This window comes from Buteo buteo, chromosome 8, assembly GCF_964188355.1.
Source record: "Buteo buteo chromosome 8, bButBut1.hap1.1, whole genome shotgun sequence".
NCBI classification, from domain to species: Eukaryota; Metazoa; Chordata; class Aves; order Accipitriformes; family Accipitridae; genus Buteo; species Buteo buteo.
The window spans coordinates 44,759,084-44,780,454 of record NC_134178.1 but is presented as its reverse complement, the minus strand read 5'-3'; the positions used below and the strand labels follow the sequence as shown (position 1 = coordinate 44,780,454).

The window sequence follows — 21,371 nt, the reverse complement described above, 5'->3', positions numbered from 1 at the left end:
ACTTGCAGCATACTGTGCATATACCCGTACATTGAGACTAGGCATTCCAATCAGAACAGGGATATTTTGCAGGAATTCCAGGTTTTGACTTTCATTTCTGTTGGAGAAACAAATCTGAAAACTTCAATATTCCTTAGATAAGAAACTCTGGAGAAGCTGGGGGGGGAGGGGGCAATAAAAATAATTGTTGCTTGATCATTTTGCTTTGATTTTCCTTTTTCAGAATATTTTCTTATGCTATATAATGCGTAAGAAATGGGACAGGAATCGGTGGGCCAGCTTAATGTGAGATTATATGGAGTTAAGCAAGCTTCTAAAAACTAACCAGCACAACCTTTACTGGTTCATTACAGCTTTTCTGCCTCCAAGATCAGCAATTCCTCTCCTCACCAGACCAAATCAAATAAGAATCCCTTAAGGGAAAATCTTAGCCACTGAAATAAATCTATTCCATTCTTGCTGATTTCAATGTCATAAATAGATTTCACATTGGGATTTTTTTTAATAACTTCTCTCTGCCTCTTCTATTGATTTTTATGGTTTACATTAATGATTAAACTGAGGTCTGAGGTTCAACTGCCTGACTGAATGAGGTGGATAAATGAACAGGATGCCAAAAAGTACTGCTAATTTTACAAGAACAATGTCACGATATTGCTTTTAAATGCTAATGCTATTTTCAGGAGCTCAACAGCCCAAAGTATCTGCAAAGTCAGGCAACGTTCATTTAAATTGCCCTTGAAATAATTGAGACATTTAAAATATTTAATAATAATTAGACTGAAATAATAATTAATTTACTAAAATGAGAGCAATTGTTATCAGCAGTGCACTATAATTGCTGGAAAATTACAGTTTGTGTAGTTTTGTACAGAATTCTGTTTTGAAACCATTCAAACCCATAATTTATCTGCCTTATTAGTAAGAACATATTAATCTACTCCAAACAGTGGCAATGTGTACTCTAGCAGACAACAAATTGCTTCTTTCCAAAGATTAAACATATATACACTTCCACACAGTGCAACTGTTTCATAATTGTGTGTTTTAAAGATTGTTTCATGAGTATGAACATAGTTTTCATCCCTTACACACCACAAAATGCATATACTTCTTTCACAAAGAAAGGTTTTAGTGTTATACTAGTTAATCAAGGAAGGAAAGCTTTGCACATGTCTGCTTTATGGAAGTCTCTTTGTGAACTCAAAAAAAAAAAGGTCCTTGATTTATTCTGTAGTGCTTGTACTCCATTCAAAATTGTGGGTATGAGATGAAGACATAATCCTAGATCATATTGGAAAGTTACAGTCAGGCCTTTACTATAATAGCTTATCTTCCCATAATTACTTCTAGCCTTTTAAATCCCTTGTTAATTATTTTGCCTTAATTCTTTTGTTTGTCCCATATTCTGGTTTCTTCTCCTTTTGTGTTGCATACATACGACTAACCTCTTTTTCTTCATAGTTGATGGATTGTTAATACAACAGATAGGAATGCTTTTTAGAAAGATAAATCTTTGAACAGTGGCATAGGCTTACCTAAGACAGGGGATACTATCCTTCATCGTTCCTTCACATGCTACAGTGTTGGTACTGCCTGAAAGGCTCTTTAAAGAAGGAAGCTGGGAGGAGGCATCTGGAAATGGAGGAATTATTTCCGGTTCAGGAGTAATGATATCTTCTACTTCATACTGAAGTCGTACCTCTAATGACTTGAATAAATAAAAAGCTAAGTTATAATTTAATGAAGCAAGCTGCTGAAAGTTCTGTTACTTTCAAATAAATATCAGTAAGCCTTTTAAAAAAACCTAAACCTCCACATTTATCATTATAATTTGCAGGCAAAGAATACTGTCATTTGTTATTTATACGGTCTAACAGCAACATTAGATAGGAACTAGTCATCTATTCTACACTGATGGAGAAATACATAGGTATATTTTTCCAGTGCTGACTTTGATTCAAGCCTTTTATTGTAAGTGAAAGGCAAGAATACAACTTTCCAGAAGTTATTATGAAAAGTTAATCATTCACTCCCAAATAAATAATATTTCGACATAAGAAGTCACCATTGAGGATAAATGTCATGAAAATTTTCTGCCTATTTCCTGTTATCTTTTTCCTAAGCAAATTTATTAAAAGAATGATCATCAGCTCTGCCTCCTTATTGCTAGTACAACAGAGTCTCTACAAGACAGGTTTTAGCCAGTATGCAGAAGCCTGACAGTGTGGGTAGTACTGATGAACAAACTCCATTTATCCATGGGGAGGTGTCAGGAAATCAGAGATAACAGCACAGAGAGTTCCATATTCCTTAGGCTGAACATGAATTTGGGAGATTCTGAAAAGCAAAGTTCAAACCAGTTAGCCTTTGCCTTCCTTCTAGGCTCTCTAGATAGGGAAAAGGAGACCAACCATGCTCAACCACCCTTTGATTCTTTCCACCAATTCGGGAAACCTTAACTGAAGGACTCCAAAACACACAGGAAACTGGACAGGGAGCTCAATAAGTAATCATCTCAAAGAATCACATAAATATTGGGCAATTCTTTCTACCTCACGAATTGTCCAAGGAGATCCCCATTTTGTAAAGAATGAAAACCAAGGTACAGCCCTCAGAGATAAGGTCTTGGGATTACTAGCTGAATAGTCATTTCAGTGCTGGTACCTCTAAGTGATCAGAAGCAATTGCAGATGTAGACACTGCAAACTCCAGCTTAGTGATCTCTCACTGAGGTATCATCGGTACCAGAATGGAGATTAAGAAAATACCTAGGTTTTATGAGAATTGGGAGATAATGATCAGTACTGAAGGCTTTCCCATTTGTCAACCATTGTGCTAAAACACATAAGATTTCAGAAAGAAGTGATTCTGCTCAACCAGAAGAGAAAGGGTCCTTTCTCAAAATTTCACTTTTGTTTTCTCCTTGCAAAATGCATGGATATTTTTTGCCTGAATCGGCTAAAAAAAACTATGGACAACATTTGCCTTCAAAGGCTAATGAGTGAAATATTGAGTTCAGGAAAATCTAATCTCCTGGAAGTAATTGCTGCTCACCCAAACAATTTATAATGCTGTTTAATCTTCAGGCAGGACTGAAGTAACTGTTGAAGAGTATGTTCTTCTGCTTGCCATGTTAGAAGTGCATCATTCTTCTTTTTTCTCTGTGTCTTCCTTTTTCTACTAAAATTCATTTTGTTAAGTTCTAGCTATTGTCCATTTGTAGAGAGAAGGAAAAACTTAGGCTAATAACATGACTGAATTTTTTTTATGTTTTGGCCCCTGCTTTAACTGGACCTTGGAAGGGGTACAGACCTATTGTACCAATATATTTTGACACACGGTAAAGATCTTTTTGGCGGATCCCATCAACGAGGATAGTTGATTCTGCTTTCTACGTTCAAACCAGAGTAAACTTTTTTCCTATAGGTCTTTTCAAGACCTTTGAAGAGGAGCTTCACTGAGGAAAAACTAATCACTGAGAAAGTGATCATGTTTAATAGATACCTAGATATCCTTTTGAGACAGGATGGAGTAGCTTCAGATGAGAGAACAACAACAGCAAATGCTTTTTACATAACTCTATGGCAGTGACTCCAAGGTTGGATACGAAGCAGAATTTGTCTCATGCATACTACTTGCCTCCAGAATCTGATATGGAATGATGCAAATAATACTTCCATTGAGGAAATCTCAGGCACAGCCTATGCCTCTAAGGCATATTCAGCAGCAGACTTCCCTGCTACATGGAGAAACCTTTGAGTAGCCTCCATGCTTCCCATTTACCACAGCAATAACATTGCAAGAACTGACGTCAGGCAGTCAAACCAACATGGGGTCCTTAAAATGCTGGGATTTGTAGATTGAACTCAAGGTGAGTTCAGGCTGGCTGCTAGAGAAGGGAGGATGCCAAGTGCTAGAGCTTGGGCTCACCCCAGGCAGCAAAGAAATCCTGAGACTGACCAGCTCAGTCTCAGTATAGACAAAGCCAGACAGCTGAAAGTCAGGTACATATTCTAACAAAGACTCCCCATACTTTCCATTAAGAAAACCCCCGCCATTTAAGAGTGAAGTCTTGAATGCTTGTATCAAAAATGCAGAAATCAAGAGATGAGGCCCATCTCAGGGATGCACAAAACCCAGGGGAACTCAGTGACTGTACCGTCAAGATTAGATAATATTAAAGCAACTCTTCAGAGAACAATTTCTCATATAAATGCTTCTTAATTACAGATGAAACATGAGAAACTGTTAAATTGCACATATTATAACACTTTAGAAAATATTAGTTCTGATGCAATTCAGCCACAGAAGACAGGAAAAAAAAGAAATTAAATGATAGGTAATAAAAGATAAGGCACATTTGCTATGGAACAATGTAAGAATACGGAAATGTAGTAATTTTAGCAGCATTATACATGAGCTGGCCAGTAACGTGAAATTACTGTTCCTTAGTTTTAAAACTTTCCTGAAAGGACACCTTCAGCTAGCTTAATAATTGCCTCTGGGGGAAAAAAACAAGAGGAAAACAATAGAATAGCTATAGGTAATCAATTTCCTTACCAGCTGGCACATGGCTACAGGCCAAAAACGACACATGTTTTTTACCAGGCTATAACTATAGACTTTCTGAAGTATATTAAAATAGTGTGAAAAGGAAAAGAACTGTAATCGAGGAAGGTGGAAAATGAAAGGGAAATTTTGGGTCAGTCCCTGGGGTTTCTTGAGAGCTGACAGACACAAAGAAATACTTTCTGGAAAGAATGTCCAGAGTTGCAAACTATTCTCCAGCACCAGAGAATGGCAAGCCTGAAGGAGAGGCAGCCACGTTTAGCTTGGCTTTGTCTTAAGAGCAGTCTCCCCTTACACTTCTTAGACTTAAGAATGTTTTACATTATAAATGCTGTTCATCCACATTGTTAGCAGTGGTTGTGGCTCCTGTGCAAAAATGCAAGGTTTAAACCAAAGTCAGACTTGCTGTACAACAATGCTAAGTACAAGGTGACTGCAGTGCAGTTAAAAGAACATGAACTGTATGATTCTACCTGAAATAAGGTGACTGCTTAAGACATGAAGACAGAAAAAGAAGTATTTCAACAGGATAAAGCAACAGAAAGCTTAGAAAAAAAGAAGTATTTCAACAGGATAAAGCAACAGAAAGCTTAGAAAAATATCAAGTGCTTAGCCATAAATAATCTGGCATTTCATATAGCGTCTATTTTTAGGGAAACAAAGTCAGCATAAGCCAGAAAAAAAAAATCTTTTTATTTTGTTAAAGGTAGCGATAATTTTCAGTGCCCTTGTAGTACAAACACTATGGACATAAATTAAAGAGATGAAATACTTGAGTTAAAAAGAGCACTATTATGTATGTACACCATGTATATTACCTGATAAATCCATACAGCAGCCAGTATTTTTAGAGCAGGTAAGTACAACAGAGATTTCCTGTATCATAAAGTCTTAAAAGCAAACTATAAAATCAGTACTGTATGTTACTATTAAATCAAAAAAGTGAAGTTGGCTCCCAAAAACTCAGTTAGATTTTTGTCACTAACTTAAGTAGGATCAAGATTTCTCTCAAAAAGTTTAAAATGGAATGTCCCGAAACCTGTATTTATACAGCTTGTTATTTTGTATTTTATTCAAGTACATGAGTACAGACACAGCAAGGCAACTTGATTTAGAAATTATGTTCTTTTATAAGAAAGTAAAATTCTGAAGGACTTACTGCAATTTCAGTATTTACTTCATGTTTGCTGAACCTGTAAACCACCACATATGCAGAAACTCCTGCCACACAGAAAATTCGGCTTTCAGGACACCAGTACATCATCTGAACAGCAAAAGGATCTTCTTCCACAATCTCAGCTGTTGCTTTTCCTTCTCCCAGTTTCTGTTTTTCAAAGACCTTTGATGTTTTTAATTTGTACAACATTTGTAGAGTAACTGGAATATATTAAAACATACAAAAAATACTGACTAACATGAAGCAAATCGGTTATAAAATTCCTCAGTTCCCATTTTCTTTCCCATTGTGGCATAACAAAGAATCTTATGAAGGCCCAAAAGGAAAAGAAGATGGGTATTATACAATACAAATATTATTCTGGTATACAGTACTGGTAGCATATGTATTTAATACTTCCAAAATGGATATTTGTCAGTGAAACACTTCTTAGTACTTTCTGGAATAGGATGTCAAAGGTGTGTGTTAACCATTATGTCCATAATTAGGCTTATACTCAATGTTATAGAGAGGCTCTGATAATGCTGCTATTTTCCTAATGAAACATGAAACTAAGATTTCATTTGTCTGAAGTTACTGTCTTGCTAGAATGTAAAGACTGTATGGCACTTCAAGAGAAAACATTAGGAAAGTATTCCGGTGGCCTGGGCAACACAAAGACTTTCTGAACAAACAGGAGTTCTAAAATGTTTTGAATTTCTTGACTAGTAAGTATATTTGTATTTATACCTGTATATAAAACATTAATATCCAGAAGCCTTTGTCAAGGCTAGAACTCCACTGCAGTGAATTCTGGAGGTAAAGGAGGGATTCCAATTAACCCCATTTTGTTTTATTGACATTCCTCCCTCTTTTTTACTACTTTGACATTAATTTATCAGTGTCATTAATTAATAACTGTGTAACGTCAGAAAAAGTCAGTCAAGCCCAGCACCTACAAAAGTGTGTATATACATAAAGGCAAAGCTGTTACCTATGTTAGTGTAATTGTGGTGGATGAGTCTAGCTAGCTTGTGTAACAAGAGCAACAAAAAGATGAAAGAACGGTGTTTTAGTTACGTAACTGGATGACAAACACAGCAAAATTACATTTTCATTTTGTAGTGCAGATATGGTTCAGAAGTTTCAGCGTATCTTTTTTATATATTTTTGGAAGTTTTAGCGTATAAAACACTACCGAATTTTCACAAACTACAGCAAGTGCTTCCATAATGAATACGCAATTCTTCCTGCCTTCTGTGGCAGTGGAAGAGGCCTCAGGATGCCCTTAGTCCCAGTGGCAAATCTAGAGTGGCACTTCAAATCAGACAGCATGGGTCCATGCGTACTAGGATTGGAAGAATTACAGAATCATAGGGCCTGAGTACAAGGTGAGGCTTTCTATGCTCCTGTGTATTACTGGGTACCATCTGCACAACGGCAAATAAGAAACAGCAATGGCTTTTGAGCAAAGATACGTTTGGAAAACTGCTTCAGTGGCTTAGTAATTCTGTCTCCCACAAATCTGTGGTTTCAGACACGAAAATACACAATTAAAGTATGTCTAAAAGTGAAGTATTTTGTGCCTTGAGATACCAGTAGGATATTGTGTTTGCTATGAAATCTCAAATGAAATTTGAACTCTATTAAAAAAGTTAAGACCTTGTAAATAATAAAACTCTGTAATAATTAAAACCTTGTAAATAAAAACTACCAAGTATGGTACTGGTAATGCAGTACATGCCCTGAAAAGCAGGACTAAGACCAGGACATCAGAGATGCACTGAAAGTCCCATTACTGTTGAAGGGATTGAAGGGATTGTGAATATTCATGATCATCTAGGCTTTTATCATTAAGAAAAATTCCTACTGCAGCATGTACATACTGATTAGTGGGTTATGTTTATGTTTCCTATGAGAAGTTTCTTCCTTTCCCCATTCCTGCCAGAATTAAAGAAGAAATGACTAGGACACTGGTTCTGTGCAGTGTATACACTAAATGCTTTGGGGTCTTGCAACAGGTTGTATTGTTTCACCCTAACTTTAATGCCTGTATTTGCATATTCTTGTCAAGAGCGTATGTAATGAAATATGCACAAGACGAGGTCTAATGCCTCGCACTGCTTCTCTAAATAAAAGCAATTATCCTATTTTTGTTCATATTAAAGCTCTCTCAAACTTCTGTCTTTGCAGATAAACTCCTGTTGACCTTGTGAATTTTTCTCTTTTTGGTTTTCACCATAACTTGAAAATACCGGAAGATGTAAACTCTAAGCAGCATGTATCTGTTTTTCCTTCATTTCCAAATAGTCAAATTACATAATAAAAAACCAACTCTTAGTCATGTTCAGTTTACATGCCTATGTAAAATTCTTTGTGAAAGGAGGGTTTGGAAATGCTCATTTTCTCCTTGTCCGTTGCTTAATTTTACCTCATTATTCCTAATTATATCATCCCAGGTATTACTACTCATACTGTTAAATATCATGTTACATATATATGCCTGTATGATTTTTCAGCATTATATAAAAATGAACTTTAGAAACTTACTGGCAGAAGCATCCCAAAACTTTACTGATCCATCTGCATGGCTTAAAAAAAATATAAAAATTAAATGTGTTAAAACAAGATGCAATTCTAAAACATCTTCTACTTTCAGTGAGTGATAAATATAAGCAGAACAACTGTATTTTGCTCACGTGGTAACTCTCCATACCTTACTGACAATATATAATGATATATATATATACTCACTATAATAAAATATTTTGTTGTTAGTTTGATTAGATTAATAAAACACTTCTTCATGCATTTCCTCCAGACAACCAAGCCCCCAATGAATTTTAAGATCACAACAGCAAGAAATTAATTCCCATGCTAATGACAAGTTAAAATTACAGCACTTTTGGCTTTGCAGTGGGCCAGCGTCAAACCTATGCACTCAAAAAATGGCATGTATAATGAACTTTGAAAGGACAGAGAATAACTTTGTTTTGCTTAATACCTTACAGCTGTGTTTATTTTATTAACACAAAATCATCCCTGAAGTAAAGCTGGAGAAAGCAGACATTTCTGTTTAAAATGAGAATAACCCCTTCATCACCTTATTGGTACTATTGTACACATAATCATCCTATTTTTAAAAACAGGTGTGAAGTATCATTGATAATAACAATTTATCAAGTATATTGCTATCATCAGCATGGATGAGACCAGAGGGAAACAGAGTGCATCATAGCTGAACAGCTTCTGTTTTACAGCATGGCCCCTTGAAAATCCATCAGGCATTGCTTACGGGGCTTCTACTGCAATCTGAGCCCTTCTATACCTTTCTGTGAAGGGGCTGGCTCTCACTCACAAGGTGAAATTCATCCCAGCGCACCACACCCTCACTAATGCTGGGGTATTAAAATGAATTCCCAAACCGTCCCTAGATACCAAGTCTCCAGAAGGCCAAAGGACAACTGCTATAGCAGAACAGCTGCTCCCCTTTTTAAAGCTATTCTCTATGCCCTTCAAGACCAAAATATTCTCTTCCAATGGATTTTCCTTTCCAAAGACCCCATCTTCACAAGTATATAGACTTGCTGTCTAACACTGGGGCCTCAAATGGTAATTCTTAATGGTAGCTCATCCCCGAGTACAAAATTCTGTTTTCTACAGCAAATGGGAATTTCTCTGGTGACTTTGCACAAGGGGAAAACCCACATACCTCAAATGAGGAGGCCAGGATATGCACACTCTGTGAAGGGTCAACTCTTACCCATAGCTAACCCACAATCAAAAGCTGTAGACATGAACATTTTAAAAGTACCAATCTTCAATTTCATTCTCACCCTGTAATAATGATTTCAGGATAAGTCTGAGCTCCAAGGTTCCATGCTCCACCACTGATAGGCCACTCCTAAACAAACAACGAGAGTACAGAGACCAGAACTAATTCTGATGAATCTTGCTTGGTTAATTTTTAAACTCAGGAGTAGACAACATCTTCCTCCAAAAAGCAATACAACTCCAAAGAAACAAAAATGTGTAGCATTCAAGGCTTTTAAAGCTTATTAACATTTTTATATAATCAATTAAGGCTTTTAAAACTTAATAACATTTTTATGTTATCAATTAAAGTTCTATGTTTTTAAAATAGTTCTGCATAGCTAACACTCAACAATCCAAAATAAGAACTAAAGGAAGGAGTAACAAACATTTCTGCTACTTTTTTCAGATTGCTGGACTCTTGAATTTTCTATAGAGCACTGAATAGACTGAGAATCTATTTTGAAGATGAAGACTACTGAAGAAGCTGGCCCAGAAACAAGTATCTGAGCATGATGCCATGACATATGAGATAAGGGAATGCAATTTTTACAGAACGTATGAAATCATCATCTCTTTCTCTGCCTTTTGCTTACTAGTGGCAAGATTCCCATTCTCCTCCTTGGTCTAGGCTGGTAGAACGAAATGCTGGTCTGTGCCTAAAGCCTGACATGTATGGATACAGGATGTGAAGAATGACGTGTGTGCAGAGTCAGTGAGGATGTGTGTGGAGTACAAGTGGGTGGAAAAAACCTGGGAGCACAAACTGGTTATCTGGATACTTGGAGTGGATGCTTGTGGGTACAGAATTGGGTGGGTGGCAAATTAGTGGCTATCTACATTTGGAATGTATATTTGTATGTACACAAATAAAGCAAGGGATCAAGAGAGTGCACAAGCAATACAGGTAGGTAATGAAAAGTTTGGGAAACTATGTATATGAGGTAAGGACAGATAAGCAGACAAATTCAAATAAGAGAAAAAAAGTATTTTCTGAAGTAGGTTGCTGAATCAAAATCCAAAAGAAGTAGATAGGGCCCAGTTTCTCAGTTCATGGAAAACAAGGCAGCTCCAAGGAGAATACTGTTAATATGAATAGAAAACCGATGATGTCTGATTTGTTTACGCAATATTTTTTCTAATTAGTGTATTATGATGGATTAGTTCTAGTCAAAACATAAACCAGATTAATGCTTGAAATTTATAAAATAATTGCATTTCCTCTTTTTACTTCTGCAGCTTGTCCTATTTCTAAAAGCATTATGTTAAGATTTTGGTAGCTCAGTAAAATAATTATTGATGTCCCTATTTAATAAAAATCTCACAGACATGCTGTCAACCCTCAACTTTCACTGAAACTCTTCTGCTAACTTCTTTCAGTTACAATGTTTTCACTTTATAGAGATAACTTACCCAGACAAATTCAAACTGCTGGCTCTCCTTTAACTCAATCTGATCTGGCATAACTCCAGCAGCCTAATGATTAAGTCCTATATAATGGTCACTAATGGTTGTGCTTAAGTGATGGGGTTTCTGAGGACAAATATCAGGACATAAGCATGCTGCTAAGCTGCTGCTTGGACCAACTTAAAAGTGATTATTAATGAAGTAAAATGAATACAATTTGGTAAGATGTTACAAAAACACAGGTTGTACATCTACCTTCTTTGTTTAAAAAAAATATTTGTTTACCTTATTGCTGTATCCTTGCTTTTTATGTTTTGCTCCCACAGAATAGAGTACAGGAATCAAATCTGGAGGACAGTCCGCAAAATATTCTGTGCAGGTAACAGGTGACTCATGAATGTCAATAGGATATGGATTTTCAAAGATTGGAAAACTAGTTAAGGAAGACAATTTATTAGAAGCACTGTGACACACTGAGCCATAGAAGAAAATATATTGTTATATCAAAGTGTATAACAATCTAAGTAAAATCATTACTAATAAAGTACATCTTCCCTTATTTATTCAAACATATGTATTGTTTTTAATGTCAATAATAATAATGTCTAGTTACTCAAAGATATAAAAATTCCACTGTTGTGACAAGAATCCTCTTGTAACATAAATATCCATTAATGTGAATACTTCCTAAGGCTAATAGGACTACTTGTGTGAATAAGGATTAGGAACTGTTTTCCCAACATCTCAAAATCTTATTTATACAGAAGTGACACATTTTCTAGAAGCTTCAGGTTCATGGATATGATATATACTATGACCTAAGAACTACTTACACAACTGTGGATTTTATATTGAGCAGCTTAGCTTATCGGGCTGGTGGACTACTGATTCTACAGTGAACAATTGCAATAACATATTAAACAGATCTCATTTTACTTCCAATTCCACCAGTTTGGACGTTCTGATAAGAAGGAAGGCCTTGCTTCTGGCATATTACACAACGTTATTCACAATTCAAAATATAGGAAAATTGGTTCTGATTTCAGTTACATCCATTTTCTAGTGCTGAGATGATCTGAATTATTCTTGAAAGTAAGCGAGATCAGAATATGATTCACTTAAAAGTTCTTCAAGACATTAAAGACAAAAATCTGTTCCTCATTATGCCAGTGTGAATGTGGATGTATATTACTGGTAGTGTTGGAGGCAGAACTAAATAAATAAGAACTGGATTATGCATTACATGATGTATAGTTCCTCTTTGATAAGAACATCGATTCTGATGTGAAAGAACTATTTGTCATTTAAAGCAGCAACTGAATCATTAAATAATCCCACAGATACACTACAAATCAATGCCATTATTTATTAAGATACTTAAGTAAATACTTAAGTGGTAGTCCCTGTGGAGTCCAGTGAAGTTAGGCATGCATGTAAGTAGTAGTTGAATCTGGTTTCCAAAACACACATTCAGGTCATAATTCAGCACGTGACCAAGTACTACTTAACTTCGAAGCTGAGTGAATGTTTGAGGGCTATGTTGAAGGGACTGCAGATTTAGATATATTTCCAAACTTAAAAACAAATATTACCGCAAGTTCCTGTTGAATAGCTGATCTTAGCTCTTAAGGTAGAGGTAAACATATAGAGTGAATTATTACCAAGAGTGAATGATTTTGGATAGTAAAATGACATTGCATGATAACATTTTTATCATCCTTTGCCGGACAGTTAAGATACACAAATAGCTTCGTATAAGACTTCATACTTACTTGCTTTGTGTCAGGTCAACAACAATGAGATCTTTTTCCAAAAGCACAACTACAGCATAGGGTTCTTGAAATTCTGTAAGTGAGGAATCAAGTATAAAAGACATGGAATTCTCCTATTAGTCATTTTAAACGAGCAAGTCATATTTATGTTCTCTGAACTTTCACAGTATATTAAACAAAAGTTTTAAGGTACAAATCCTAGACATATCCACACACTAGACATATCTGCCAAGTAGGGCCAGAGAGGAAGTGAGAAATTACTTTGCGGCACTACTGCGGATCGACGTACATAGCAGAAATAGAATTGGCATATTATGGCATGCCAGCACGATGGCATATTATGGCATGCCAGCATGATGGCATATTGGAAGTAAAGAAAAACAATATGAATAAGTTGTGTGTATCTGCATTGCTGAATCCAATTATTATACAGAAAATGTATTTTTGCTGTCCAGTACTTCTACTGTATGTAACTATTCTTCAAAAACAGATTGTGAACAGCTGGTCCAGTCCACTTGATGATACACAACGCCCTCCTTTCCAAAGTGATTCCAAAGGAATATTCCAAAGGAATCCTGTAAGTCTGCTGTGTTCAGTTCAGATACTGACATGCTCCTTCCTCCCATACACTCTTTAGGAGATTATATTGTTTGTGGTTTTATTCAACGCTTTTTTCATTTATCAAAAATAAACAATTAAAATGACAAATAAATGCTTCCCTTGACCACAGGGTGCATTAGTTTACATAGGATAAAAATTACTTTAAAAAATATAAATGTGAAACTATGACTCTCTTTTCAACAGCAGCAAAACATTCCAGCGCGTGCAAGCTCAGAGTACACTCTTCAGCTGGCTGATGCCAAAAGGCTGAGTAAGTTGACAGCGAGCGATTTACCTCCCTGTCAGGCCGGCTATGAATACATGTTATCTGTGGCCCGTTTTTATACAAGGCTATGAATAACACAGGTTGAACCAAAATTTTTGATTATTAGTGTGCAAGCTGAGAAAGGGGCTACAAAATCTTAGTGCTGGGAAGTGTCACTGTATTTGACACAGTTAAATGAAGGCCCAAACTAACTTTGATGACTGAAAATTAAAGTTTTGCATGACATTGAAACAAATATACACTTTATCTTTACTAAATGTTTTTAATATGTATTTGATTTAGCTATGTATATAGGATCTATTTTATTTTTCTGCATGAGGGCTTAAAATGCTAAACTCAATTTCTTTTTGACTTAAAACTTTTCTTAATTTACTTTCTGGAATTTTCTGTGAATGTACTTCAGAATTTGGCAGCCCCACAATATGCAGCAAAACACTTCTAACAGTTCAATTCAGGCTGAAGTATAAGAAGTTTTTTTCAGATAAGTGATAGTTTAATCTTCAATAATTTAGCAATCTGTACCTTTCCAGCCTCATGAAAAACATCAGAAATATAAGCACATATGTTTGATTAATAGCAATATTTCCTCACACTAGCCCATGTGTTTCAAGCTTATATCTGGACATTTATGCATGCTTTATTGTACGCTCATTGCTTGCTTCCTACATTGAGAACGCAAACAAGGTCCAGTTACTTTCAGTGATGTGGTTTTCTTGAGATGGAGACAACTGTGGAATGGAAGTCCCTGGAATGGAATTAAAGTACGAGAGAAGATCACTCTCTTTATATTATCTGTAACTGCGTTTTACTTAATAAACTCACCATTTGGATATGGGGTTTCACAAAGAGTTAAAAAATCAACTATAGGGTGATCCATTTCAAGAACTGTAATTGCTTTCCCATGCATGATGGTTAAACTTGGTCTTCGACAAGCCTTATCATATGACAATCCACCAGAAAATATCACAAATGGTTCACTGTATTAAAAAACCCAACATAATAATCATAAGTTTACATAGTACATACAAGTTTACATTACAGGTTTAGTACCTTTAAAAAATAAATAGCTTTGCAAGAAGAAAGCTGGAAAGATTTTAAAAGGACTTTAATTCAGGAAGGTAACATTGAGTTAATTACAGAATTAAAAACATACCTGTTTTTACAGGTCTTGTACTCTACTTTAAGAATTGGTTTACAAGATTCAGGTTTTTTTCCATCTCTCTGAATTTTTCCTAAGGAAAGAAAGAAGATGAAAACTGTATTAAAACATCATGATAATAGAACTATCAAAATAAACATACTCATTGAAGCAACTGTATAAGCAGTAAGAGAATGGAACTTTAAAGCTACAGAACATGATGAGCATTAGCTCCTATTTTTGTAAAATATGCATTTGTCTGAATGAATTACATTTATTATGGCTTTATGTTTTTACTGCCACAGGCATCTAAAGGACCAAAGACCACACTTCAAAGACATCTAAAACCCATGCAGATTACTGAGAAGGATGAAACTTAACTAATAATTAATAAACTTGACCAAATGTATACCTTTTTTTCTGAACACATTATGACCATAAACAACTTAATTTTTTCCTAAGTCATTCTTAGATTGACTCAATTCCTTTTGTTGACAAAATGTTACACGCTCTGGGGTATAACTAGTTGAGTGATAAAATTAAATGAAGCGTACAACTGAAATTCATGGGTTCTTGGTTAATTATGGCTCAGTACTTTCTTCCAGTCAGAGAAAACTCACTTATAAACCAAAAAAAAAAAAAAAAAAAAAAAAAAATAAAAAATTTTGCTTTTGTTACTTTGGAAAGCCTATGCTTGCTTTCAACGACAACCTGACTGGAGGATACAGTGTAGATGGAGCCAGAGGTTCCAGGGATGTTCTCAGAAGTGCACAGTGACATGACTGGAGGCAAAGGACTCAAGTCGTGACATGGGGAATTCTGGTTAGATACTAGCAAAAAAATCTGTACCATGAGGGTCACTAAATACCGAAAGACGTTGTCCAGAGAAGTTGTGCAATTTGTTGTTGGAAGAGTTCAAGTGTCCAATGTCAACTGGATGCTGCCCTGACCTAACTGATCTAATCAGGCTTGTTTTGAGCTGGGGATTAGACTAGATGACCTCTGAGAGGTCCCTTCTGACATAAAGTACAATTCTATGACTAAAAATGATAAAATAAATTAGGAAATTTAAGAAAATGCTAAAACTTTTCTGGGCTACATAGATCTTGCCCTCCCCTTCTCCCTCCCTCTCCACCCAGTCAGGCTCCTTCATAATGTATTGATTTGCAGTAGAGTCAATACCTTTTACCTCATTTATAGGAAAAAATGGCATATAAAGTCCCAGCCATAAAAGATACAGCCATTTCTTAATATAACTCTTTTAAATTCTTCACTGCAGTGACTTGGGAAGCCTTGTACCATCTTTATAACAAGCAACACAGTGCCTTGTACAATATGTATTATTTCTTGTGAAAATTGCACATACAAGCACATAAGTACAAAATATAAAAGAAAGAAATGTTAAAATCCCATAGCCTGAGGGTGTCAAACACCAGCAGTAGACTATTAAGATGAATTGGATAAAAGAAGACATGAAAGCAATATTAAACAGCAAGACACATTTATAATACCGATGAAAAAAAGTTTGATCAAAATTGCTCTCTGATTTTTATAATACTTTGCAGCTACTTTGCAGATTAAAATATTTATGCAAGAAGCAACTCTGGATCTGGGCTACAATAAAAAATGAAATAAACATAGATACTAGCAAACAACATGGAGAATATTGTGTTGCTTCTTAGTTATACATTTTAACTATCAAAATTACCGTGTGGAATTGTGGTCTGGAATGGTCTGTTAGGACTCTTCAGATTCCATAGGGTCAAGCTGCCATCAGAGTGACTGCACATGAACTGTTTTCCTTCATGATGCCAAGCAACAGAATGAATAGCCTACAGAAATGAAAGAAGAACTTGAGACTGAAATGGAATACAGTGTTTACGCTAATGATATTTCAATGTATGACTTTGGATTATATTAATCTAATGGTATATCAACAGTTCGATGGTTCTTGTTTGTCGAAAGTCCACTACCAGCACTTTTTTTAGTAACCAATGGCTGTAATCTGCTAGTCAAGCAAAAGAATTCATTACAAATGCTAACATAACACAAGAATGTAAGAAAGCCTGCACTGAATCAGACCAAAGTTGAAGGAACAGGGTATTAAGGTAAAAGTATAAAAACAAGGGACATACAGTGCAATTGTAATATGTCTGATAGCTCTCCTTAGAAGTATTTCATCTGACGAACATACAGGGAATTCTATGTAACAAGTTTTACAGGTAACATACAACATATGCAGTCTTCCCCAGAGGGCTATTTAGGAAGAGTAGAAATAGCACTCCGTTCTTGAGTAATTTCCACCCCCCCCATACTTAAGCTTCAGAGCGAGTACACAGAAATCTGGGATGTTTAATATAAAACCAAATGCACTAAAGAGAGCAGGATTGTTTCATTGACATAGGAAATCACCAAAACAATGATGTAAGATACTTTTGGAACAGATAGTGCTTCAGAGGAATATCACACTCCTACGTACATAATGCAAGCACCACATGATGAATGTTACGCATGCCAGAAAGCAACACTTCAGAAATTAATAGTCCATTCTTAGTATTTCGTGCACAATTAGTGGAACTGCCTGAAAATATCCATAATTACATCAAACTAGCTGAAAGGATAATGGTGTAAATCCTTCGTTTTCACTGGTATGGGCTGGAAACCAACAAAAGCCATTTTCTGACGAAACAAAGTATTGATTCATTGTATACCACAGTTTCTCATACACTCCCCTCAGAAGCACAAACTCACAGAATTTTCCCTTGAATCCACTTCCCTTCCAGAAATGTTAGCTGCCAAATAGCAAAACACACAATATGTTTTTATGTAAATGTAAATAAAAGAGACCTATTTTTGAATGCAGTTTAATAAATTTCCATTTTTGCAACCCAGAAAATTCTAAGGCCTTGCATGCCCTTACAATTGCATATGGCCATTTACCTGATTTATTCAGATCACTTTACAATCATGCTTGGATATTCGTAAGTCAGCATTGGAGTTGTTCATATCAATTTTGCTTAAGCTAACAAGAAATAAACCTAAGCGCTACTGGTCACTATTCAAAACTCCCTGTTGGTCTTCCTCTTTTAATAAGTATATTGATTGTTATGGTTGATAACGGCTCACGGCCTGGAGGGAACATCAGAAGAAACCAACGAAAAGGCTGTGACCCTTCACCAAAACTTTACGCAGCTCATGAGGCTGGACAGCATAGCCATAAACGAGCCTTTGCATTAAGATGAGCCAGACGTTTTAACAGCGATCTGACATGCCTTGTATATGAATGCTTTGCCAACACACTAGTAAGCTCGTCATGCCAATAAATACTTAACTGAGCTGAACAAAGTGAACTCTAGATATTTATCTTCGAGTGACATAATGAGTGTCACTCAAACTTCTACCTACCAGAGGGGGCTTGGCACACCATTCCTCTTAAAGACCCAGAAGATATGAAACTATGAAGCAACAGAAGACAACACAGAAAGATGGTTCATGCAGAGTCCAATGCCACTGCCCTCGGGTAGTAAGAACCTTAGATCTGCGGGGAGCGCTGCTTCACTTGTCTATCCTCGTGCAAATTAATTCTGACATGAGCTCATTCATGCTTGCTATCATGCCAAATTTGAATCTGCTTTTGATGTGTTATCACACATTTCACATGGTTACAGTCACTAACTGTGTCTGAGCAGGAGCAGCTGAAAATTGTACCAAGTTGCTTGTTAAACTGCCGCTCAGCTACCAGGTGCCACCTGCCAGCATAAACCTCCTGTTGAGTGGAGCTGAGGTGGAATGCTCCCGTCACAGACAGTTGGCATGCCAGCAGCTCAAACTCACCTGTTAGACTGTGCCCCGAAATGGGCAAGAAATACTTAGAATCATTTTTTAAGGTCTCGGCTGGGAGTCACGACTAATACTGAAAAGTGGTACTGAACAAGTTCCTAATTTTCCCTCTGCTAGAGTATGTCTACCATTCTCATCCGCTTCTTTAGCATCCACACAAAAAAAGGAGCAGTTATTTACTTAGAACAGGAGTTCATCACAGTGGGTGACTCATGTGAATGTTCACACAGTGTATGCACATAAAGCATATCACTCCAGATTGGGTACGTTTCTCCTTCTGCAATACCCACAGTGGTTGCATATATATTCTATCTTCTCCCATACTCAGCATGTACTAAAATTAAGCATGCCCAACACCATTTCAGTTCCTTCACAACCACAAAACTCCTCCACTGAGAAGAACTCATGGGGACTGCAGGACCACTTTTAACCATATTTTGAACAAGCATCATACTCATCTCATCCTATTGCTTGAATCTTAAGAAACATTTGTGTTAGTAGTACTGCAGGACCATTACAGCAAAGGCCACATCCTATTTGATACTTCCATAATGGCATAGTGCTTGATAAAGGTAGGGAGATGTCATTTGGCAAATGTTTCCGTGAACTCTGCAGCTTCATTTTGGAGATGTGTTCTAATGAAAAACGATGACTATGCTTCAGGAAGCTCTGAATGTGCGTTGACACAACCCATCGAACTTTTAGACAGTCTGTGTATGAAGATGGCTGTTTTTCTGGGTCTGCCAACTATCCATAATGACTTGAGAATCCTTTGAAGGATCTGTCTTGTTTATATGCTCTCTTTTTATACCAGTTGATGGAAATAAACTTTTGAGGGAATTTATAAAAGTGCTTGCAAGGAAAGCCTTTTATAAAGGGCATCAGATATGAGTATTGATTGAAAGGGCCTGAATATCTCATATGCATCACCACTGAGAAGATGACAATCATCATCCACACAAAGAAATAAATTTGCAGCTGACATCTTGAAGATCAGACACAAGATTCTTTAGCAGCAGGTTCAAGCTCCACTGTGGGACGAGGCGCTTCACAAGCGAGAACATTTTAGTCTCTCGAGAAGTTTTGACACAGTAGAGAAGAAAACAGAAACTCCTTGTATCAGGAGTTAGTGAACTGAGGCAGCCTCTAACTGGTCATCAGCGGGACTAAAAGAGACCGGATTACCTTTAGCTCCAGTGAGTAAACCATAATATCAGGGAGAGGCTTTAAAGGGAAGATATAGACTTCCAAGGCCACCAAACAGGAAGTTCCAGATCATGCAACTTGTACAGCCTTTTCTATCCTTGGTGAGAAGCTCTCTCATTTGAAATGTACATACATGTTTTATCTATGAAAGGTTCCCAGCCTTCAAGACATGAAGTACAGCATGACGAAGATGGAGTAAGGAATGCTGCTGTAAAAGCTGCAATTGCAGGTCTGTGAACAGGGGGCAGAGTCTTCAGCTCCACCACTTACAAGCTATTAGATTGTCTCAGCGAGATGTTTATTCTAGGAGCAACGTTTCCATGTCATTAATCTGGACAGCAAGGAAAATGAAAGGGCATACTTCTGCAAGTATTGGACAGATCCTGCTAATATTGTAGGAGAGAACTCATCTCCCTGCCAGAGATTACCCGTATTCTGAGGAGATGTCTGCAACGTATGTCTCGTATCCATGTCTGCAAGTCTCATGTGATGAGAAGCATCACACTGGTATGACAATGCCATGCAGCCTAGAAAGGACAGGCAAGATTTCACAGTAGTGATGTTGTGGACTGAGAACTGTTATCTCTTGATGATCCTTTTGTTAGCCAGCTGTTCAAGTGTGCAAATAAAGAGGACCTATTCCATCTGACCTGAGTGTCCACTACTTTTAAGACCTCAATTAAAAAACCAGCACTCAACATAGTAAAAAAAAAAATTGAATGGAAGATGCCTTTTAATAATAGTTCTCACTGACAATGAAATGAAAGCATTTCCTGTGTCTGTATGAAAATAAATACCTTTAAATACATGAGATATGAAACTATTCCTCTCTATAACAATTGAATGTCAGCAGATATAGTCCCCATCTTGAACTTAAAAAGGAAGAACATTTAAACTTGTAGATAGGCAATCAGTTACCAGCCTCCCTTCCTCTTCTGTATCAAAAAATACATGCTGTCAACTTCTCACTCCTGTGCTACACAGTGACAAGTTCTACAGATGTGGATAACAACAGAGAGCCTCCTTCTCAACAGCTGGTCTGGGGAGACTGAACTCCAGTGCTATCAAGAGTAACACAGGAGAAGTTCAGTTGAGGCTCTATCCTGTGAAAGGGTGACTATTCGGATGGAGTCTTCAGGGTGCTGACATTTATTTTGAATGACACTATCAAGCTGGACAGCTATTTGAAGAAGATTACAGAGAAGAAAGAACTTGCCTTGGTGAGAACACTCACAGTCCATCAAAGACAAGAATATAAGGTGTTTCTCACAGTACACACCAAGCGCTAATGGAGAAGCCTGGTGCCAGGGGAATTTTTGTTCCAAACCAGAAGTATCTGCTCCACTGAAAAGCCAGAAAAGATCATTCCATCTGACGATCCTTAAAGATGCCAGAACAGGAAGTGGTGAGTTAGATGAGATTTCCATTTCTTTCACCATCAAATAGGGTGACTAAGTTAGTTTCAAAACTGGTGCTAAAGAAAGCATAATGGTAACAAGAAAAATGAGGCTGGATTAATTTCATTCAGACCCCATTCAAAGAGGCACTTCGGTATTCAATGAAGATACAGAACACTACAGT

At 36.6% G+C, this 21,371-nt stretch overlaps 1 protein-coding gene across 2 annotated transcripts in view; it reads right to left on the bottom strand.

Annotated features, from left to right (window-relative positions):
* Window positions 1–21,371, bottom strand: part of STXBP5L (syntaxin binding protein 5L) — a 189,144-nt gene that overhangs the window by 54,566 nt on the left and 113,207 nt on the right. For both annotated transcript variants that reach the window (XM_075034404.1, XM_075034405.1), the window contains exons 8-16: window positions 16,453–16,576; window positions 14,760–14,838; window positions 14,429–14,583; window positions 12,721–12,793; window positions 11,234–11,381; window positions 9,565–9,632; window positions 8,279–8,319; window positions 5,732–5,949; window positions 1,539–1,711 (exon numbers count right to left, since the gene is read on the bottom strand). In XM_075034404.1, coding sequence (XP_074890505.1) covers window positions 1,539–1,711; window positions 5,732–5,949; window positions 8,279–8,319; window positions 9,565–9,632; window positions 11,234–11,381; window positions 12,721–12,793; window positions 14,429–14,583; window positions 14,760–14,838; window positions 16,453–16,576 — 1,079 coding nt within the window. The remainder of the gene's footprint in view (window positions 1–1,538; window positions 1,712–5,731; window positions 5,950–8,278; window positions 8,320–9,564; window positions 9,633–11,233; window positions 11,382–12,720; window positions 12,794–14,428; window positions 14,584–14,759; window positions 14,839–16,452; window positions 16,577–21,371) is intronic.